The 23,481-nt window shown below is 48.7% G+C and overlaps 1 protein-coding gene across 8 annotated transcripts in view; it reads right to left on the reverse strand.

Annotated features, from left to right (window-relative positions):
- SCN5A (sodium voltage-gated channel alpha subunit 5) overlaps positions 1 to 23,481 on the reverse strand; it is a 95,081-nt gene that overhangs the window by 14,156 nt on the left and 57,444 nt on the right. For 4 of the 8 annotated variants that reach the window (XM_069473453.1, XM_069473446.1, XM_069473449.1 and 1 more), the window contains exons 14-19: positions 19,128 to 19,301; positions 17,459 to 17,815; positions 12,712 to 13,152; positions 11,142 to 11,303; positions 8,306 to 8,426; positions 7,334 to 7,488 (exon numbers count right to left, since the gene is read on the reverse strand). In XM_069473453.1, coding sequence (XP_069329554.1) covers positions 7,334 to 7,488; positions 8,306 to 8,426; positions 11,142 to 11,303; positions 12,712 to 13,152; positions 17,459 to 17,815; positions 19,128 to 19,301 — 1,410 coding nt within the window. The remainder of the gene's footprint in view (positions 1 to 7,333; positions 7,489 to 8,305; positions 8,427 to 11,141; positions 11,304 to 12,711; positions 13,153 to 17,458; positions 17,816 to 19,127; positions 19,302 to 23,481) is intronic. The other 4 variants (XM_069473447.1, XM_069473450.1, XM_069473451.1 and 1 more) reach the window with 2 other exon arrangements.

A 23,481-nucleotide genomic window follows, 5' to 3' on the forward strand; every position in this document is an offset into this window, starting at 1 on the left:
CTGTCTTATGTGGCAGGTGGACAGTAAGGCAAAACGCCCAGTACAAATGCCCCCCTTCACATTACAGAGCAAGTCTCAGTTTTGGGCTGGTGCACCTTTAAGATCTTTCTAAAACTTGCCAATCTGCCTTTTTTTTGTTTGTTTGTTTGAGACAAGAGGCTCACTCTGTTGCCTTGGGTAGAGTGCAGTGGTGTCATCATAGCTCACAGCAACCTCACACTCCTGGGTTCAAGTGATCCTCCTGTCTCAACCTCCAGAGTAGCTGGGACTATAAGCTTTGGCCACCACAACCTGCAAATTTTTCTATTTTTAGTAGAGACGGGGTCTCCCTCTTGCTCAGGCTGGTCTCGAACTCCTGAGCTCAACTGATCCTCCTGCCTGGGCCTCCCAGAGTGCTAGGATTACAGACAGGCGTGAGCCCCCGCACCTGGCCCCAATCTGCCATTTTAATAAGGGGAGAGGGTGTGCAGTCTCGGCTCACAGCTTTCTGTTGGAAATAACATAAAACTTTTTTTGTTTTCCCTCCATTTTGTTTTTTCTCTATTTACTTTATACAGTTACCTACTTTCATAGGAAATAATATTGGTTTCTAATTAATAATAATGATTAAGTTTCACTTTACAATAAATTTAAATAAACAGAAAACAGTGAGAGTTGTTTGAAAGCAAAAATTTAAGAGATATTAAAAGTGCTTTGTAGACATGAAGTTTAGGAAACACAGGAGTAGACAAAGTCAAATCTCCTGCAATCCTCAGAATCTAGGGGTCAAAGTTTCTAAAACGCTGGGAGCTCTAAGTCCTTCTCCACCTCCTCATTTCTGCCTAAACCCAAATTCCTGAGCCAACACAGCAACTCCCATGGCTCCCAGCTGCCCTCTTCCACCTCTTGTATCTGTATCTGTTCCTCTCGAGTTACTTCTCCCCGTCCACAGTGTGCTCTGAGGCTCCCCATCTAAGCAACGGAACACGTCACTAGGGCCCTGGGGAGCTGCCTCCACCTGTCACTGCTGGGCCTCCCTGTCTGACTTGGGGGCCTCTGTGAGACACAGTGATCCAGGGACCAGCGCTGTCAGGAGTGCCCGAATAGGCATTGCTAAGGCATACCTATGGCTAACTGGGTCAGTGTGGACAAGCACAACAGCATAATTCAAGTCCCCAGATGGACTTTGGGATTTGTTCAAGATAAAAAGAAGGTGTATTTTTCCCAAGTATGCTTCTCATAAAAAATTAAATGATGTAGAAATTATAAAAAAGAAAGTAAAAGGCGTCCCCAATTTCATGATACCAAGCAACCACTGATAACATTTAGGTAAATGTTCTTTTTGACAGTATTTGTGTGTCTGTGAGCACACACACTCAATACATGCACACATATACACACCACAGTTTTATAAGATATACTAAATATTTGCTTTGAAATTATTTTTCCCACTAAACAATATGTTGTGAACATTCTTTCAAAAGGCTTTCAAAAGGCTGCATGATATTTCACTATTTGTATACACTACTACTATTTATTTAGCCAACAGTTCTATTAATGAACATTTCAGTTGTTTCCAGTTTTTCCCCAGTGGAAACAACACTGCAGTGAGCACCTTGTCTGATTGTTGTGGAGGATAAATTGGAGTGACGGGCCGAAGGTGTGCTTTTGGTACTGGTTGAGAATGGGGCCCTCTGAAGGGGACACAAATTTACACTTTATCTACAGCGCACAGAGGCGGCTCTGCCCACCTCTTTACCAACACTGGTGCTGTTTCTCCTTTTTCACTCCTCCCAGCCTCGTGAATTAAACTTGTCTTTCATCGCATTTTAATTTATGTTATTACCAGTGACGGCAAAACCTTTTCCTTTTCCGTATTTGCAGTGTTTCTTTTGAATTACCTGTTCATACCTCTTGCGTTTTTTACGTAAGCATCTGGTTTATTTGGGGACATTAACTGTTTGATAACACTATCCTAGTTTGTTCTGTGTGTTTAAATCTTGTTTACTTTCATTTACTGTACCGAAGTTCTAGACTTCATTTTCATTTGTTATTATATCATTTAATATGATTACATCATTTATTATAATTTTCATTTAGTAAACTTTATGGTGTTGTGGTAAGAAAGCTCTTTCCTATTCCAAGTCTGGAAAAAAATGGCCTTTCTTTTCTTTTCTTTCTTCTTTTTTTTAAACTTTGTCATTTTGGTGTTTTATATTACAATTTTAAAAATCAGATATATTTTGGTAAGGAGTAAATAGCCATTTTAATAACTTTTTCGAGTAGCTTGTCAACTGTCCCAGCACTTTATTAAGTAATCCACTTAAAATCCACTGATTAGAAGTCAACTTTATGATGATACTACATTTCTGTATTTACTCACACTGATTTCAGACCTCTTTATGTGGTTTTACTGCTCTCTGTATATTCCTGAATTGGTATCACATGAATTTCCTGGGATATTTTAAATAATTTTTAAGACAAACTTTAGCAATGTTTTGTCAGATTCCCACAAAAATGTTGTTAAAATCTATTGTTATTGCACTGACTCTATTAGGAGCTAATATGAAGTCTCCCTACCCAAGACCATGGTATGTTTACCTATTTGTCTTCTTTCATACTTCTTAGCAAAGTTTTATAGTTTATATGTATCTCTTACACATTTCTTGTTATATTTATTCCCAGTTGTTTTATGCTTACAGTGCTTGGCATGTAAGGAATATCTGAGAAATGTCACTTGTGACTAAATGGTTTCTCTTAGTATAAAACAGCAATAATGGCAACAATTTATTTTACAGCTGGTCATATAATGTTGTTAATAGGTTTAAAATTTTTTCTAGGTAGTCATATTATCTACAAATAGTGATAGATTTCTATTATTTTTAACTCTTGTTTTTATACTTGACTACTTGGATTGACTTTAATTCTTTTATTTTCCAATTTTTATATCATGTGTTTAATTTTCTTAATTGCACTGGCTAGTACCTCAAAACTATTATTAAATAACGAACAACAGCTAAAATGTAGTTAAATTACATTTTCTTATTTCTGACTTTAATGGAAATGTTTCAAGTGCTCTTACTACTAATGATAATGATAGAAGTTAATTTGAGAGAAAGTTTTTAATGAAATTAAGAAAATATATTTTATTTCTCTTATTATCAGAGTTTTAAAAGTCAGGCATTCATTGAGATAATTATATGGCTTTTCATCTTTGTCCTGTTCATATAAATAGATTCCCTAATGTAGTACCATTTTGACATTTTAGAATGTGACATATTTAATCTTTGAAATATATTTCTAGATCCTATTTGCATGTATTTTGTTTAAGATTTTTGCATTACTATTTGTAAGTATGGAGTATAAAGTATGAGAACTGGTCTAGATTTTCCTTTTCGTGTACTTGAGGTTTTAAAAAATCAGCATTATTTAGCTTTCATAAAAAATAATTTATAGACTTTCCATCTATTTTCACACACTAGAATGTTTTAAATAAGATTAGGATTATTTTCTTCCTTAAGAATGTGAAAGAATCTGCCCTTGGAGATGTGAGAAATTAGATTAGTTAGTGGATATCTATTTGATTGTTTTAATTTTTCAGAGAATCAGCTTTTGAGTTTTATATATTAGTTTTACTATTTATTTTATAATTCATTAATACATGTTTTTGTTTTATTAATTACTTCATTTGGTTTCCCTAAGTTTATTTTGTTATTATGTTTCTAATTTCTTGAGTTAAATGATTCATTTATGTTCTCTGTATTTAATAATGAAAGTGTTTAAGTAAATGAATTTTCCTCTTATTACAATTTTGGCTACATCCCACATGCAGTATTCTCAATATTGTTATTTTCCTGCCATAGTTTTTTCTCTACCTTATTTTTCTTTTCTTATTTTTCTAGAATGCAGGTAGACAGAATTTGTTAAATCATAACCTTTGATTTACAGCACACTATCATCTTTGGTCCATGAATGGCTCTTTTTTATTAATTAATTAAATGAACATCCATGAACCTACCACCAAGCTACTTTCTTTTTTTTTTTTTTTTTGAGACAGAGTGTCGCTTTGTTGCCCAGGCTAGAGTGAGTGCCGTGGCATCAGCTTAGCTCACAGCAACCTCAAACTCCTGGGCTTAAGCGATCCTACTGCCTCAGCCTCCCAAGTAGCTGGGACTACAGGCATGCGCCACCATGCCTGGCTAATTTTTTCTATATATATTTTAGTTGGCCAGATAATTTCTTTCTATTTTTTTAGTAGAGACGGGGTCTCACTCTTGCCCAGGCTGGTCTCGAACTCCTGACCTTGAGCGATCCACCCGCCTCGGCCTCCCAGAGGGCTAGGATTACAGGCGTGAGCCACCGCGCCTGGCCCCAAGCTACTTTCTGTTTGACTCAAGGTTTGTCAAAGTATGACTTTTACTTCTGAAGTGATGGGCTTTGCAAAAAAAGAATGACATTTACATTTTTGGTGTTTGTTTTTAATCCTTCTATTTTTGCTATTTCTACCACTTTCCTTACCTGTAAAATAGGCTTAACAATAGTACCTATCTCATAGGGTTATTGTGAGAATTGAATTAATGTTTGTAAAATGCTTGAAATAGCATCTGGCATATAGTGAGTGCTATTTAAGTGTTAGCTATTATTTTTATTATTATGATGTTATGTCAAATTTATTAATTGTGCATATTTTTTAGATCTCTAATTGTCTTATTCTTTCTACTTGAACATCAAGAACTAACAGAAGTGTGGTAAAATCTCCTAGTAAGTATTGTACTATTGTCACTTGTTTTTTTCCAGTGGTTTTTGTTTTATACATTTAAGTTGTGTGCAATCCCAAGAAAATATATTCATTATACAGAGTGTCCCAAAAGTATCCATACAAAGGAAAAATTTTGTAAAGTTTTATAAATAAAGGTATGGTACATTTAGCTACAATTTCTCTTTTTCCTTATATATGGAAAGTTTTGGGATACCCTGCACTTATATTTTGATTACAGGTTGGACCCTCTGTGTCTTATCTTAAGCTTTTACCCTTCAATTCAACAAACGAAGGCACCCTGATTCTGTTGTCATTATTTGCATTTGCCTAATCTACCTTATTATTTTACTTTTGATATTTCTAAGTCACATTATTTTAGGTTTGCCATTTGAGAGCACATAGCTGTTTTTTAAAATTTATTCAGAGTCCTTTTCTTTAAAAGATGAATTTAATCCAATTACATTTATTATTAAAATACATGTATGATTTTGCCTCTGCCATATTATTTTTTGTTTTCTGATTTTGTTTCCTTATTGCTTCTTTTTCTTCTATCTTTTGCTGTAAGATGTCTGTTTTCTTTAAAATTTTTTTCCCTCAGCAATTTGGAAGGGATATAGTTTGCTTTCTGTTGAACAAGTTTATAACTTTAAATAACACACTGAGACTTCTTTTTCTCAATATATCATTGACATGGTTTTTAACAACAGTGCTTGGCTGTCTACCCTGATTAGATTCACCAGATGCTTGCCAAAACTCCTCCTCACTTATGCTAGGCTGAGCTTTTCCTCCACAGCCCAGACTAAATGGCTCTGGCTGCCCTTGTTTGTGGCTGTTTAAAAACAAAACTCGTTAACATATTGTCAAATCATCCTTCTCTGAAGCCTACAGAGATTTGGCTCTAGCTGCTTATGGTAAAACAGCAGGAAGGCTGCAAGCCATGGCTCCAGGCCCACTCTGAAACAGGCGAGTGACAGTGTGGGGTGGGGTGGGATGCCCTGAGGTTTAGAAGTGACAGTCACAGTGCCTCCCCATGGCCTGTCCCCATAGGAGGAGGCAGCATGGAGTGAAGGCTCATAGCCTTGGATCAAAGTGCCCTTTCTCACACTCCGTGGTCCAAAGCATTCCCTGCTACTTGCGCATCCATGGGGTTCTTACCTCCCCAACAATATAGGTGTTTCCTCTACCTGCACCAGGAAAGTTTCCATGTCTTCTGCCTTCTTAATCACCCGTCTCCCTGCTCATCAGCACCTTCCAGAACCCTCTCCAGGGCTGTCCCATCTCTCTCTAAAAGGGCTCTGAGAGATCAGAGCAGGCTGCTTAGGAGCCAGATGGGGCATCCCTGGAGGGCCTCACTGCTCCTTCCAGCCTCGATACTTCCCTGTCCCCCACAGTCCAGCTCCATCTGCTTCCTTCAGGGAGTCTTCCCTGATGCTCCAGCTCCCCCCACCTCCCATAATGAATCCTCCACTCTGTTCTTGCTCCACTCTTTCTTGTGCTGGACTTTGACTATCTTGAACCTGCTGAATCTGGTTCCTTTAAGTAGACTGGAAGCCTCTGAGGCCAGAGCTGGGGTCCCCTCTTCCTGTTGCTCCCCCATGGCTAGATACACAGGGCTAGATATTAATACAAGGAGAGCTTAGAAAAGACCTATGGAACAAGTGGAAGGTCAAGACAAAGGACTCTGGAATCCAACTGCCTGGGTTCCAATGCCAGATCTACCATTCCTGAGTGGTCAGACCCTGGGCAAGTTAATGTTTCCACAAAGGGTTGTGGTTGTGGGGATTAAATGCAATGATGTGTGAACTATATGGTATCGCCTTAAGCCTTTAGAAGACATGGACTAAGCTGATCCAGACACTACTATCAGCCAGTATTGTTAACTACATCTTAAGGACCTGTGCTACAGTTTGGTTTGTGTGACCTTCCCAAATCTCATGTCGAAATTTGATCCCAGGTGTTGGAGGTGAGGCCCAGTGGGAGGAGTTTGGGTCATGGGGGCAGATCTCTCATGAACAGTTTGGTGCCATCCTCATGGTAATGACTGAATTGTTAACAAGTTTGGGACCTCCCTGCTCTCTCTCTCCCCGCCCCCTATCCTTTCTCATCACCTTCTGCCATGAGTGGAGGCTTTCTGAGGCCCTCATGAGAAGCAGATGCTGGCACCATGCTTCTTGTACAGCCTGCAGAACCAAGAGCCAAATAAACCTCTTTTCTTTCTAAATTACCCAGCCTCAGGTATTCCTTTATAGCAATGCAAGCCGACCGAGACAGCCTAACAGGACACCTGATGCTGTGTACAGGTGGGTGTGTCACCAGACCTCTGGTGGGAGGCTGGTGACCTGGGGCAAATCATTCTTTTTTGTGCAGCAGGGGCTGGACATATGGCCTCTGTGAGCCCTTCCTGCTCTGGCTTTGTACGTGCCCTGGGTGGTGAGCTTGTGAGCTGCTCCCTGCTCTGGGGGCCTGGGGAGCACATTTCCAGCAGAGGCTCTGCCCCGGTTTCTGGTCTGGCTTTCCAGCTGGAGTCCTCCTTTCCCTGCCCTCCCCTCCTACTTCAGCCCTCCCTGCCCCAACCCTGCATCCCCGGGAGGGTACCAGTGCTCCACTGCTGAGCAGGATCATGAAGATGATGAATGTCTCGAACCAGCTGTGCTCCACAATGCGGTAGCAGGTCTTGCGCAGCCGCCACCAGACCTTCCCTGGGGACTGTGTGGTGTCCACCGCACAGCAGGGACAGCGCCGGACACAGCCTATGGGAGAGGTTGAGGGTCAGGCCCAGTTCAGGCCCAGGTCAGGCCCATGCAAATGCCCATGTCTAATGGCAAAAGTTTGGGTGGCTGAGGAAATGGCTGAGTTACAATGATGAGCAAAGGGCCACATGGTGGGGGGAGGGCTGTGGGCACTGCCCTCGGGGCCACACACTCAGCAGGCACTCCATGGCGGGGCTGGATGCACTAAGCACCCAGGGAGTGGGTGAACAGCCTGGTAGGTCTCGGCAGGGGCAAGGCTGCAGTTGGGATGGGTTCCAGCTTGTCCTCTGCTCATCTGAGAAACTCTCCCCCTGGGGAAATGGCAGGAACTCCTGGGGTGCTCTGTCCCTGGGGCTTCTCCATGTTTGCAATGTCTGAGCCTTGGGAAAGGAAGACCCCCCCCCCCCGAAGACAGCCCCCACTGCAAACCTTCATTTTATCCCCAGCTGTCCTCCAAATATACCATACATTCATAAAAGCTACAGATGCCAATCATCAATATGGCCACATGTCACACCTGCATCAAGTATTTACAGAGGGCCTACTATGTGCCAGGCGCCATACCAGGGCCTGCTGGTCCAGGGGTGAATTAGAGTCAGGCCCTGCTGCCGTGTGGGCATACAGTGGTGCTGTCACACCACAAACACAGTGTCACCAGTCCTTGGTGTGGCTGACTCCCCGGGCAGATGCAGGAACCCTCAGGGTCACAGACGAATGGACGAGGTGGGCAGACATCCAGGTCAGGGTGAGGGTGCCACACGGCTCTGGGCCCCAGGGTGGGACTGAGACTGGGGCAAAGGGCTGCCCAGGCCAGTACCTTCAGTGAAGCAGTCCTCTGGATCCTTGACGTCCTCGCCGAGGTCAGGGATCTGCTCCAGGAGGTCAGCAGTGTTGGTCACATCTGCTGTGCTGCCCTCGGAGTAACTGTCCTCCTGGATCTGTGGGCAGGGTGTGGGGTGGGCTGAGCAGCCTCAGCCTGGCGCCCAGAGTCTGGGGGAACTTGGGGCTCCCTGAAGGGAGGTGGCCAGACCATCCTCCCCTGCACACACTGGGATCTGTGGTCCGGGGTGAGGGGCAGGGAACCTGCCACAGAGCCACCTGGGGCCAGTCAGGGCTGAGCCAAGGCTGGACCTCGGGGCTCCTGGGTCCACAGTTCTGGTCTGCTGGAGTCTAGGGCTGGGGTGCAGGGGGTATGGAGGGGTTCTGGGAAAACACGGGGATGGGGACTGCTGGGAACAAAACAGGCATGGGGCAGCAACATGGACACACACTGGGACTTGGACACATCATGGTGGCTTGGCACATGCAGTGGGAACAGGCATGCCACATCCACAACAGAGTCAGACCCAGCATCACACGGGCACATGTAGGCAGCGAGGTCAGACACGAAGACAACAGGCCAGCGGCCCAGCCCATACTTTCTGCCCGGTTCCTGTGCGTGCTGGTGTCCGGGGCAGAGGCCTGAAGTAAGACTGACAGGGTGCTGAAACCTTCCCCCCGCCAGCCATGCAGGGGTCTGCACCGCGACCTTGATAAGCTGATTATAGGGAGGCTACTAAGAGGTGTGTGCATGTCGATGTGCCCTTGTGAATGTCTGTGTGTGTCACTTGTGGGTGCAGGTGGCTAAGGGTGTTGCCGTGGCCACTTCAGGGCCCTGCCCAGTCCCCCTGCTAGAGCAGTGCACTCTTTCCCAGCCCCTGTGAGCGCTGGCTGCTTAGCTGGCCTCCCCTCCAGAGAGCTGCAGTCCTTGAGGGGTGCCCGACACCAGTGATGGACTCCCACAGGAGTACAAAAGGCCAGCCAGCTCCTGCCTTGAGCTGGGACGGGACTGTGGTGCAATTCATGCTCCAAAGCTCCCCTTGGGACCAGGCTGAGGCAGACCCTGGCTGAGATGCATTCTAGTAGCTTCTCCCTTTGCCTCATCCTGCTTCTCTTACTTCCTTAAAGGTTTCTCCTGAGAGCAGCCCCTCAGCAAGTCATTTGCACAGGAATCTCTGTCTCAAGCTCCGCTTCCAGGAACATGACCCCAAGCCAGGAAGGGGTGTCCGTGAAAGAGATCCGCCATTTGCTGCAGGCCAGGGCCAAGCCCCCCAGCCCGCCGGCCCCGCCTCTCATCAGCTCAGGCCCGGGCTGCAGTTAGAGATGGGCCCGTCTGGATTCCTGGGCATGCCTGTGCTCCCACCGCTGTCTTCTCCTCTCCTCCTTTGGCGAGTCACTCTGCTGAAGTCTCAATGTCCTCTTTGCAATTTTGAGGTTTGCGATGGGGAAGGGCTGGATTCTGGGGGGAAGCAGAGCCTGCTGCTTGGTGCAGAGTGGATCCGTGGCCAGAGGGGTGAGGCTCTGCCTTTCATGGTCCCCCACGGCTTGGAGGGTCCCCGCCCTTCCCCTTCCAGCTCAGCTGGGTCAGCAGGGGCTGGGCCGTGAAAGCGGCAGGCCAGGGGAGATCTTCGTGCTGTTTTTCTCTCCAGACACCAGGGCTGTCGTGTGGGAGGACAAGTTCTTAGGATCCTACTGCAGGCGAGACGGGGGAGTCCTTTGTCCAGGAAAACCCCAGCCCATCTCTCGCCCCCTCTCACAGGCCCCACCATGAATTGATTTGAAGAAAGGAAGAAGTTACAGAACTCGTTCAAAGGCCAACATTCTGGTAAGAGAGCCCCTCCTCTCCTGTGACCTTCTGCCTCCCTGGTGTCTTCCTGTTCCCACATGCCTTCAAGTGACAGACCATCCAGGGGGAGGACCGTGACCTGCACAGTTGGGACGATGACTGCACTATGCCCTCACACTCCAAAACTGGCCATGAGCGCAAAGCCTCCCGCGAGCCCATTCACAAAAGGAAGAAGTCACAAGTGCTAGACTGAGAAGCGAGGTCTGCAGACAATAGCCACCATGCACTTTCTCTGAACATGTGACTGCCACCTTCCACAGGCCTGAAGTGAGTGAGGCTGGGTGGCACAGTCAGCAATGCCACCAGCCCTCAGCTCAGAGGTTGCAAACTCAATGCTCACAGAGCCAGCAGGTGAGGGCACGCAGCCAGGCAGGTGGCTTTGTGGCAAATCAGAGAGCTCCACCAGCATCCAGGAGGCGGCTACCACTTGTCTCTGGCAGGGTAGCACCTCTTCCAACTTTTCAAGAGAAGCCAGAAATGCAGACTTTTACATAAAAGCTACCGAGTTTTAAATGGTAGTAGCTAATTCAAAGTAAAACCTTTTTGTGGCCAGAACAAAACCCAGTGGTAGGCTGGGTGGCCTCCTGTCTGTGGCCTCTGCTTTGCTGCAGGTTAAGAAGCAGCTGGTGGCCAGTGTGGCAAGGACTTGCTCTCAGAGCTCCCTTGAAGTCCCCTCTGGATGAGGAGATTCACAAGACAAACGCTCGCCAAACAGGACCAAAACACAGACAGAATGTGAGGACGTGGAGGTTAGTCCTGAGTCCCGGGCCGGCTGCTCTCAGAACTGCCCTGAGACCATGGGCCCTGCGCCATCTCCCCCCGTCAGGACAGGGACGCCCACCCTCCCCTCTGCAGACTGGTCTCCCACGCTTCCCGTGACAGCGGCAGCTCCCAACAGCAAATGCAGGCATGTCCTGAGCCTGTCACAGCCTGGCTCCAGCCCAAGCAGGAGCGCCCAGCCGGTTTCAGGGACAAAGGTGTGTATTACCTCACCGCACCCTGCGGCCCGGGGCTCTGCTTTCCGCTGCCGCCGCCAGTCTGCCTGAGACGCACTGGCCTCGGCCTCGGAGGAGGTGGTCTCTGACACCTGGCTCCAGGTCCTGGGCTCCGGGGGCGCCTCAGGGCCACCGGACACAGGCTGGGATTCCTGCTGAAGAGACCCCAGCCCATGAGCTGTGCCCACGCACCCAGGCAGAGGGTCTCCAGGGCCCTGGCCCTGTGGCCCTCAGGCCCTGCTCATGCAACCGGGGCGCTGCCTCCTGCCCTCCTCATGAGGCCTCCGTCTCACTGCAGACCCCTCCCTCAGGGGCCATAAATGGGCAGCTGGGAGGCTCCTGGTGGGTCCAGGCAAAGGGCCTCTAGCCAGACAAAGCCCCGGCCAGCCTGCCGTAACTCCCTTTCCTGACTCTCTGGAAGGTGCAGCCGGGCCACGATGCCCAGCTCACAAACGCTGGCAGCTCTGCTTCAGAAGGACATGCTGACTTCCCCCATGAGTTCCCATGGCACCCCCGTCTGCCTGCATGTGCGCGCGCGCGCGCGCGCACACACACACACACACACACACACACACACGGGCCCCAGGGAGCCACAGCCAACAGGCTCAAAGAGGAAAGAAGGAAATGCAGGGGCAGCTGGAATTCCACTCCTGTGCCGGAGATAATCGGCAGCCGTGGTCCTGGCAACGCCAACCGCCCTCCCCCAACAGACATGGCCACCACCCCGCAACCTGACTCAAAGGGCCAAGGCTGGCCTCTGGGACAATAGGGAGGCAGGAGGACGTGAAACCAAGCCCGGAGCCTCAGATCAAGTTCCAGACGTGGGGAGTGGCTGCTCTCCACGGCCAGGCCCACCCAGCACAGGCCAGAGGAAGCAGCCAGGTGGGCCTGACTCCACAGAGAGCCTCTCCTCGCTGCTTGACCCAAAGACCCGAGGAGAAGCCATCTGAGCCTGGCCCAGGCCAAGGGAAAAGCAAGTGGGGGGGCCCTGTCTGCTTTGCCCAGACTCTGGTCCCAAGTGTTAAAAATAACAGGTTGGAAGATAAGATAGTGCTGTCCCTGACACTCCGTCTTAGGGATGCTTATTTTTAAATCTCAGAGTTAGCCCTGGGAGAGGGAGGAGGGGGCAGTCTGGAGGTCAGAACGCCACACTCCTCCCTCACTGAGACATTCCACCTTGCTGGTCCTGGGGGGACGATGGTTGGTGTGGGGACTGGGGCCGGGGGCTCTGTCCTAGACTCATGAGGAACTCCTGGTGAGCCTTTCTCTCTTGCCATGCCTCAGTGTCTCTGTCTGTACAATTAGCTCCCCGGACCAGGCAGGGAAGGAAGGACAGCACCTCCCCATGTCCCGTCCTGAACGGGGCCAGGGAGAGAGGGCTGAAAGCTGGTCTGGGCACCCCTCTGAGAGGCCGGCTGCTGGGGGGGCGGCCTTCTACCCCCAGCCCACTCCACGCTCAGGCCGTCTGGCAGGGGCAGCCACTTTGAACAGGCTGGGTCCCCGGGACAGCAGAGCACTGGGCCTTATATGAACGTGCTGCACACACGTGGGGTGGGAGCTCACCTGCTTGCTGGACTCTTCCTCGGTGCCCAGGCTGTTCTCCTCATCCTCCTCTTGGTCATCTGTGTCCGACTCAGCCACGGCGATGGGCACGCACACAGGCTCTGGATCCCCAGGGGCGCCCTGGCCTGGCCGCTTGCCTTCCTCAAACCGTGTTTCCTTGCGGGCCGGGGGCGCCTTCTCCACCTCTGGGGGTGGTGGGGAGCTGGGGTTGCCCACGCAGCTGGGCAGCTCTCCACGGGAGGCAAGGGCTGCGGGCTTCTGGGGCCGCCGTCGCAGGAGCCCACAGCAGAAGTCCCAGGTGGTCCGCTTGACAAAGCGCAGGCCCCGATGGATGCGGGCCAGGGCCAGCTGGAGGTTGTTCATCTCGCCGTCCTCATCAGGGGCTGTGAGGTTGTCTGCACTGAAGGAGCTGAGCAGCAAGGCCAGGAAGAGGTTCAGGACCTGCGGAGGCAATGGGTCAGGTCCTGTGCCATGTCGTGGATGTGCAGCCTCAGTTCCATGATGGGGCCCAGAGACCTTAAGGACTGCCTACGACAGACACCTCTGAGGCTCGAACCCAGGGCCCTGGACCCTGATCCTAACTTCTCATTCTCTTAAATAGGGAGGGTTTGGCTATAAAAGAAAATTCTAATCCCTCTTTCTAAGGGCTCAGACACAGTCTGAATTGAGGATGTTCAGAACCCGGTCCTTGTGTCCTGACTCAGGTTCAACGGGAGAACTAGGTGTTCATCCAGTGTCAATGCCTACAGATGGGGACAAGGCCCAGCAAGGGGGTTGGCCAGGGTCACACAAGGAGTAGGCGGCAGAGCCTTGTCCCGGCACCAGCTGCTTGTACACACAGGCTTCCCTCCCTTCCCTCCTCCTGCTGCCTTGGGAGTAACGGGGGCATGGGGTCATGGTGGGCACAGTGCTCCTCCCTGGGAAGTGTGAGTCCAGGCAGGGACAAGACAGAATCCCACCCAGAAGCAATGTGGAGCTCTTGGGGGTGTCCTGGGGAGGGGCCTGTGTGTCTGTTGGTGAAGGAGGGGTAGTGATCTGCCCCTGAGCTCCCCACAGAAGCCGGCTCCGTGTGCAAAGGTCTGGGACTGCTGCTGAGCCCCACACTCCACCTGCGCCCGTGCTTTCCAGCTGAGGGACACAGAGGCCTGGGCAGAGAAGCGGGTGATGGCAGGAAAAGAGGCCAGGAAGGCTCGGGCAGCCCTCAGGCACTTGGGCTAACCGTGGGGCCAGGCCTCAGAGAGGCGGCTGTCTGGGAGGGCGGCGCGTGGAAGGCCTGTGTGAGTGAGAAAGCCTGATGCGCTGCCGGAGTCGGCGGAGGGGCTGAGGGCTCAGAGGTCCCACAGGGCACTCACTTTACTGGGTCGTTTATTAGGGCTTGGGGACGCGGATCCTGGAGAGGATATGCATAACCCCTCTGCCTTTGGATGGTTCTGGACAACTGCTTGTTGTCAAGCCATCTTGCAAGAGAGAAGCTTTAGCTTTTGTTTAAAAAGAGGGCTTTTGCTGTGTGGCAAGGGGCTGGGCTTGGGCCCATTTCCCAGTTTCATGGGGGGTCAACTAAGATGGTGGTGCGCTGGCTCCCACGCAGGAGTCAGACGGCCCCAAGCATCCCCAGGCCACCAGGCCCACTGTGCGCTTGGTGTCTCCTCCTCCCAAGAGCCCTTATGGCAGGGTGGCATGTGAGGGTGGGTGCACAGTTCTCCTTGGAAATCCACTCTGAGCCCCTGTTCCGGCTTCTCATGAGCCCCTAAGAGAGCTCCTCCCCGCCCCCCCCCACCCCTGGGGGCTCCACACCTATCAGGAATCCAGGAATGAGAATGCTGATGAAAGCGGCCTCGGAAACATGCCTTTGGTTTAAAAGTAACCCATATTCATGTGGACAGTACATAAAGCTGAGAGTAGGCGCTCCCACCCTGTCTCTATGGAGAGATGAGCACGTCTGACACCTGGTAGCCTTTTTTATGTCGTCACTGGGGGTGGGGTGGGGCATGTGACGCGATTCAGAGCTGCTGTCTACACTGACCTCTGGCCTGGCCCCTGGCCTTTGCCCACAGTGGCTCAGACCGCATGGCCCGCCTCTGTTCCTGGTGTCCCGCTCTGGTTCCTCCCCCGACCAGCCCTCAGCCACACCTGCCCCTACATCCCCTGACCTACAGGAGCCTTGGGCCAAGGCTGGGGGCAGGGCAGGGGGGCGCCTGGGCAGCCCCATCAGCCCACGCGGGAGTCTAGGGCTTCCCTCGCTCGGCTTTAGAAGTCCGGCCTCTTCTGGTGCTTCCCCGTCAGTCATGCGGCTGCTCTCCTCCCCTGCCTGATCATCGCTTCCCATTTCAATGGCAATCTTGCTGCCACCCACGCCAGGCAGCAGCCCAACTCCTCAGGCGGCCGGGGAGGGGGCTGCGTGGGCTGGCGTTCGCTTCCCTCCTCCAGCAGCCTCTAATCTTTCTGTCCCCAGGCAGATCCGCTGGGAAATCGCAGGGCTCCGTGTGTGTGTGTGTGTGTGTGTGTGTGTGTGTGTATGTGTGTGAGGGCAGCTCAGCCCGGCCCTGGGCTGAGTGCTCGCAAACGCCATTCTCCTTAGAGACACAGAGTCTGGTGGCACCTGGGGTTGGGCCAGGGGCTGAACGAGGCTCCACCCCAAGGGGCAGCCACTCTGAGGGGACAGAAGGGGGTTGTGGTAGCAGCCAAAGAACTGGGTTCTATTGGCACCGTGCATTGACTGATGCCCTGGTTCCTCTTTGGGCTCAGGGCTCTACATTTGAGGCCTGAGGGGCACTGACCCCAAAGTAGCCTGTCCTGTCCTGGCTGGGTTAGGGCACATGGGAGGAGAAAGCAGGCAGGTTTGGGGAAAGGCTCTGAAATCTACAGCCCATAGCACTCGCCCCATAGCAGGCTGGAAAAGTGGACCTGAAATCTCTCTGTGAGCTGATGAGTCTCTGAGCTGCTCACGACAGAGACATACAGCTACAGCAGGAGCCAGACAATGCAGGTATGATGGCCGAGCGTGTGTGGGCCACCTGGGCACCCTGGAAGGTGGCTTCATGTCCACAGGGGACACTGACTTCTGCCTGAACCACTGAGTTGCCTCTTCCTAAGGCTCCTTCTCTGGCACTTAGGCTTTGCTCTCTCAATTCCAGAATTCCCCACATTGTAAAGATGCAAGGCAAGATGCACCTTCTAGGACAGACAGGTGGCCATGGGAGCAAAGGTGTGGGCCCTGCACGATGGGACAGCAGGGATTCCAACCACAACTGCTCAGGGTGACATACAAAGCTCCTACAGGGTCCCACGTCACCTGGGCTCTGCTCACCCTGCTTAGAATTACCTGTTATCAGGTCTGCTGTAAACCCTCCTCCAGGAAGCCTTCCTTGAAATACCTGGCTGAAGGGGAGTAGCACCCATGGGTTCCTCCTTAATGTCTCTGATCACCCTGACCAGTCTGAGAGTTATTTCAGGCCTATTTGAACTCCCCACCTTCCCAGTCTCCCAAGAGAGTGAGTAATGTCAGGGTTGGAGCCACATTTACCTCTCTATGCCCAACGGCATCTGGCACAATGATTTGCATGCAACAGGGGCTCAGCAAATGTTTGTTAAGCTGAACTGAAAAACCGTGTGAAAATTCATTGATAGTAAATGACAACAAAACAATGGGTAGATGAGTAAATAAATACATGAATGAATAAAAATAAGTAAATAATGAATAGGTAAATAAGTAGGTGAATGAATAAATGAATAAGATGCAATGAAGAATGAGTGAATGCATGGGTGGATCAATGAGTGAGCGTGTAGACAGGTGGACAGATAGATGAGGAGATGATGGATGGGACTGGTAATGAGTGAATGCACGGGTGGATTGATAGATAGATGGGGGTGGATGAATGAGTGGAGGGGTATGAATGAATGAGCAGATAGATGAGTGATGGAGAATAGAGGGATGGATGGGTGGATAGATGGATGGGCAAATGGATGTGTGTGTGTATGTGGGTGAATGAACAGAGGTTGATGAATGGGTGGTTGATGGACAGATAAATGGATGGTTGATGAATGAATGGATGGATAGATGAGTGAATGAGTAGGTGGGGGTTGATGGATGATGACTGGATAAATGGATGGGAGGATTGGTAACTACCAATCCCCTAGATTGATGGAAAGGTGGACAGATGGATGAGTGGGTTGGTTGATGGGTAAGTAATTGAGGCGTGGATGGATGGTTAGATAGATGAATATATGTCTTTTTTTTTTTTTTTGAGACAGAGTCTTACTCTGCTGCCCGGGCTAGAGTGCCGTGGCGTCAGCCTAGCTCACAGCAACCACAAACTCCTGGGCTCAAGCAATCCTCCTGTCTCAGCCTCCCAAGTAGCTGGGACTACAGGCATGTGCCACCCTGCTTGGCTAATGATAGATGAATATATGAATAAGCAGACAGATGAAAGAATAAATAAGTAAATAGATAGATTATTGATAAGTACGTAGTCGGATGGATAAGTGGGTGCATAGGTGGGTGGATGAATGAATGGGTGAGTAGAGAGATGGAAGGATGAGTAAATGAGTAGACAGATGGATGATGGGTAGATAGTTGGTTGAGAGATTGATGAGTGGGTGATGGTCTGATGGATAGATTGCTGGGTGAGGGAGTGGATGGAAGGAAGGGTGAGTGGATGGATACATGGATGACTAGGTTGGTAGGCAGCTGGGTGGACGAACGGATGGGTGGGTGAGTGTGTGGGTGTGAGGCCCTTGGCCAACTCACCACAAGGTTGCCAATGACCATGACAAGCAAGAAGACCAGCAGGCACAATGACTGCCCAGACACCTCCATGCAGTCCCACATGGTCTCGATCCACTCGCCACAGAGGATGCGGAAGATGATGAGGAAGGCATGGAAGAAATCCATCATGTGCCAGCGAGGCAGCAGTCCTGAGTCGCTGATGCGGTGCCTCAGCTCTGAGTAGTTCTTGCCAAAGAGCTGCATGCCCACCACGGCAAAGATGAACACGATGATGGCTAGCACCAGCGTTAGGTTGCCCAGTGCCCCCACTGAGTTCCCAATGATCTTGATGAGTGTGTTCAGGGTGGGCCATGATTTGGCCAGCTTGAAGACCCGCAACTAGGGGAGGAGGAAGAGAAGAGGTCCTTGTGAGGGGCCCTGGGTTCCCGATGCCCATGGATGCCCTTACCTTCCCCGGCTCCTGCCTGAAAGCCCCGGGAGCCTTTGGAGGTCACTGACACCTGCTTTCCCCATTTCTCCAAGAGCATGCACTACTGTTCCTCTCCACAGCCTGAGGGCAGATTCTCTGGGCACCGCTCTGGGAGTCGGGTCAATAGCTCCAGCCTCATCTCCCCAACTCATCTCTTCTCTCTATCCCCACACCAGCTTCCTACCTGCCTCAGTCTCACTTCCAGGAACTGCCCAGTTAGATTCTCCCAACATGGAATGCCTTTCTTCTTTTTGACCTATCCTCATCAGGCATCCTTCAGGCCAGCTCCAACTATCTCTGACTCATCCAATTGCCTCTGTTTTTCTCTCCTCTCAGTTATCACAGAGAAAGGGGGCAGGTGCTTAACATTTATTGAATGCCTACTATGTGCCAGGCCTTGTGCTTAGGATGGATTAACTCATTTAAGAACTCCCAATAACCACACGATGTCAGCACTATTACCTCATTTGACAGATGAAGAAGCCAACCCCTCTTGTCTGAGTCCCTTGGCTCACAGCAGTGGAGTCAGGATTCGAACCCACAGCCTTGGCTTTCCCTACTGCCTCCACCATCCTGCCCTCCTACATCCCTCAGTGGAGCCACACACAGTGTTCAGGACCTTCTCCAGGAAGCCTCCCCTGACCATACCTCCAGCCCATGTTTGGAATTCTCAGGCATTTTGAGCTCCAAGGGTGGTCCAGAGACCAGCAGCTCTGATATCACCTGAGACCTGCGGAATCACCATCTGCATTTTAACAAGATCCCCAGGGAGTTTGTGTGTGTGTTAAAATTTTTAAAATGCTGATTCAGAAACCAGCAGGCAGAACCTTGGATGAGGTGTGAGCAGACCTGGCTCCACCTGTTACTTGCCATGTGGCTGTGGGAAATTTGTTTCACCTTTCTTAGTCTCCACATCTGTGAAATGGGGATGTAGTCAAACCTGCATCCTGTAAAGACTCAAGGGGTCATTGTGGCTTTGCGAATCATCAGAATGGCCACCCCAATTGCCCTTTGGGAGGGATGTCTCCTGTCCAGTCTATCTCTGCACCCCCACCCAACACCACCAGCACTGGGCTGGGCACCCAGGGGCACCAAGCAAATGGCTGTTGGGTGAAGGCATGACAGATGACAGTAGGGGTGACTGACTGGTGACCTCATGAGGGTGTGCCCAGCCCCCTCCTGCCCTCCCTGCCCACTCCCCGCAGGGGGTCCAGCCAATACCAGGCGGAAGGAGCGCAGCACCGACAAGTTGCTCATGCGGGACAGGCCCAGCTCCATGAGGCTAAGGATGACGATGATGCTGTCGAAGATGTTCCAGCCCTGCTGGAAGTAGTAGTAGGGGTCGAGGGCGATGATCTTGAAGGTCATCTCTGCTGTGAAAATCCCCGTGAAGACCTGAGGAGGCAGCAGGAATCAGGGGTTCCTGGCATTTGGGGTGGAAAGACCCTCTGGCCAGCAGGGGCACCCTGCCCCCTGCCTCCTGCTCCACAGGGTTTCCCCCTACCCTGCCAGCTCTGACTGCACCCAGGCTCCCAGCGGGGGCTTGCTCAGCCACAGCACAGGCCCTGGGGGCAGATCGCTTCTCCAGCCTTCTTGGCTGCTCCCCAAGTGCAACACCAGCCTGGCCTTAATAGCCTGGGCTCATAGCGGGCTCCCAGCCTCCCAGCCCTAGAAGGCACCTGAGACATGACCCAGCGCCAGACTCCTTCCAGTCCATATCTCTGCAGGAAGTGCCTTCTCCCCACACGTGCCCAATCTGCACATCCCCACAGACACTAATGGCCTCTGCCCGTGCTGTTCCTGCTGTCTGGTGCGCCCTCCCTCCTCATCCACATGGTGAACTGTTCCACTGTAAGAAGAACCAGCCACCGTTTCTCCAGGACTGACAATGCGCCAAGTCCTGGGCCAGAACGCTTTGCATGTGCTATTTCTTCTGATCTGTCCAACAACTCCGTGAGGGAAGTAACACTGTCTGCATTTTACAGGTAAGGAAACTGAGGCACGGAGAGGTTAAGTCACTTGTCTGGGGTCATGTAGCTAATGAGTTTGAGAATAAGAAAATGAACCCAGTGCCGTCCTTTAAGGCAACCCCCTTTCCCTTCTGGAAACATTCCTGAGTGGCCAGTGTCCGAGCTTCGTCTGGTTCATCAGCCCCAGGCTGCCAGCCTCGGCCAACAGACCCCCATGGTCAAGGGGCCCACAGTGTGGGAGGCCAGGCAGCCGTGACCACAGCCAGCTGCCCCTTGCTGTGCCAAGTGCTGTGACAGGAGCACATGAGGTGTGCTCTTCAGGCCTGCTTGGTACACCCACAGTGCTGCTGCTCATTTCTGGAGAGTGGAGCTCAGGAAAGGCCCCACACCTCACTTTGCCCAGTTTCCCAGCTATTTTGGCAGCAAGATAGCAGATAGTAGCTGGAACCAGGGATCAGGAAAAAAAAAAAAAAAAGACAGAAGAAGCTCTTGGGGAATTCCTTTGGGGAGGTGATAGATAGAAGATTCTTTGGGAATAACAGCATCACCTGGAAGCTCTTTAGAAATGCAGAATCTTGGAAGACCCCAGACCTGCTGAATCGGAATCTGCATTTTGACTCGTGAAGTTTAAGAAGTGCTATTTTTGAACATGTATTCTCAAACTTGGTGTGCTCTGGAATCATCTAGGGAGCTTTCAAAATACTGATGCCTGAGTCCATAGATTCTGTTAAATTGGACTAGCCCAGGTTTGGGGATTTTAAAAAATTTCCCAGGTGATTCTAATTCTAATTCTACTTCTAAGCTTGAGAAGTACATAAATTTTGGTACCAGACATCCTCCTTCCAAAGGCCACGTGGATCAGAGCTCGATGGTTTAAGATGTGCAGAGAATGGCAGTCAGACCCGGGGTCCAAAGCGGGGTCTGTCGCTGAGTGAACTTGGGCCAGTTTCTTCATCTCTTTGAGCCCTGAGTGTCCTCATACATAACATGGGGATAGCAGTAACTCCATAGGAGGTTTCTAAGAGTTAGAGCTAGTGGATTCAAAGTGGATGTTCTGTATGAGAGGGCAATTATTGTTATCGTCGGCAACATTTATTATGACTGCTGACGGTGGCCAAGAGCTCCAGACCCAGGCAGGGGGTGCCTTCAGATATAAACAACCCTGTATGTTTTATAGGCTCGCTGGGATCTGGCAGATGGAGACTCTGAGCATGGTGACCCACTCCCCCTGACTCCTGGCAGGAGGGCCACTAGACCATCAGTGCTAATGGTGGCTTTCCAGGTAGCGGGGGAACTCCAAACTCTCCCTGACCTTGGCATATATCTTTAATGGGATCATACTCTACACATGTCAACCTACATATAAAACATAATACCTGGTGAACATCCTTCCATGCCAATTAAACACAATCTACAGCATCATTTTTTTTCTTTTATTTTAAATATTTGTGGCATATTCCACTGTACAGATGTGCCAAAATTAGTTTAACAATTTTCCTGTGATAGGCATCCTTTTTTCCCTATTAAAAACAGTGTCACAATAAATATCCTTTTACATATATGTTTTAAAACAACTTGTCGAATTTTTTTCCTAGAATGGATTTCTGGAAATGAAGTTGTATCGCCAATGAAGATTTTTAGAGCTTCTGACACATACTGCTAAATGATCCTCAGAGACAGGTTTTAACCAATTCCATGAGCTGTAAGTGAGTAACTGTTTCCCTTTAACTATGCTAATACTGGGTATTCCATTTCCACCAACTTTTCTAACCCAATAAGACATTGTTGTATTGATTTTACCATATTTCTTTGATTTTTGTATTTCTTCTTTGGTGAAATTGTTTGATCATACCCTTTGCTTATTGTTCTATTAGGGTGTTTGTTTTTCTGGTATTGTTTATAAATGTACTTTATATATTAAGGATATTACCCTTTTGTCTACTATATGTATTGCCATGATTTTCCTGGTTTGTCATTTACCTTTATTGTATTTTTTAAATTAAAAATACTTCAAGAATGTATACTTTAGGTATAGGATAATATAATTAATGAGTACCTTTGTACATACTACCAAACTCTGCTGAATATTAACACTTTGCCATATTTGTTTCAGATCTTGTTTTATTTTTCCTTACAAAGCAGGGGTCTAAAGTGGGTGGAGGAAAGAGCCAGGCACTGTTCTAGTGTTTTACATATAGCAAATCATTTCATCTTCACAGTAGCCCTATGAGATATTATATTATCTCCATTTATATTTTTTCTTTTTAATTTTTGTATGCCTCCCATCTCCATTTATTTTATTTTATTTTATTTTTTGCACCTGCATTTATAGACAGGAAAACTGAGATGCAGAGATGTTAAACCACTGACCCAAATGATGGCTTCCACCACGTGCCATCACAGATAAAACTGAAGCCACCTATATAGTACCACATTCACTCCAAGGTAATCACTGCCCCAGATTTGATGTTTATCATCCTACATGTTTTTACATTTTTAACATATATAATAATAACACATGGTAGTTTTGAATTATTGTAAGCTTATATAAATGGGCAATATATATAACCTGAACTTTTGTATCCCCATAATAAGCTGAAATAAAAAAACAAAAAACAAACAAACAAAAAAAAAACAAGGGCTATGCTGTACATATTCTCTTTCAAGTTTCTTCTATTATTAACATCATGTTTATAAGATTTATCCATATTGATACATTTATACATATTCATTCTACTTGTGTCTAGTATTTCCATTTAAGAATATACCACAATTTATGTATCCACTTTTTAAAATGGACGGATAGATGTTTATGTTGATTTCAATTTTCCCTGTGACTAACAATGCCGTAAAGAACTTTCTTTTACATGTTTCCTTGTACAGATGTGTGAGACTTTCTAAATAATATATACATCTGAAACTCCTGAGTTATAGGGTGTGCACATCTGTGACTTACTGGACATTGTACAATACTCCCCAAAATGGCTGTACGAAATCCACACTCTTACAAACTGTGAGTTCCCACTGTTGCACATCCTTGCCTACACACAGAAGTTTATTTTTGATTCTCTTATGGGTGAGAATTAGTGTTTCAATATTGCTTTAATTTCTATTCCTCTGTGTTTCTCTTCATTTGTTTATAACCATCCAAATCTCCTCCTTTGTGATTTGCTTGTCATTTCCTTTGTCCATCGTTGTGGTTGTGTTTTTATCACTGGCTTGTGCCTCTTTTTCTTATCGATGTGTAAGTGTTCAATATTATCTGGATTTCACATCTTTCTACTAAATACTTTCCATAATATCAATTTCTAGCTTGTGGTGGTGATGTCATCTAGTTTGTAATATCCTTTGCTGTATAGATATCATAAATTTTAATGTGGGTGAACTTAGCAATCTTTTCTTTCATAGCATAAACTTTTTGGATTGTTTAGGCATTCCCAACCCCAAGATCTTAAAGCTTTTTCTCCTATTTTTATTCTTTTTTCATTTTTATTTTTATTTATTTATTTATTTTTTTATTTCATCTTGTTATGGGGGATACAGAATTGCAGGTTACATACGTTGCTCCTGTACTGCCTTTCCCCCCAAGTCAGAGCTCCAGGCGT

The sequence above is a fragment of the Eulemur rufifrons genome, chromosome 7 (assembly GCF_041146395.1).
Source record: "Eulemur rufifrons isolate Redbay chromosome 7, OSU_ERuf_1, whole genome shotgun sequence".
In the NCBI taxonomy this organism is placed as follows: Eukaryota; Metazoa; Chordata; class Mammalia; order Primates; family Lemuridae; genus Eulemur; species Eulemur rufifrons.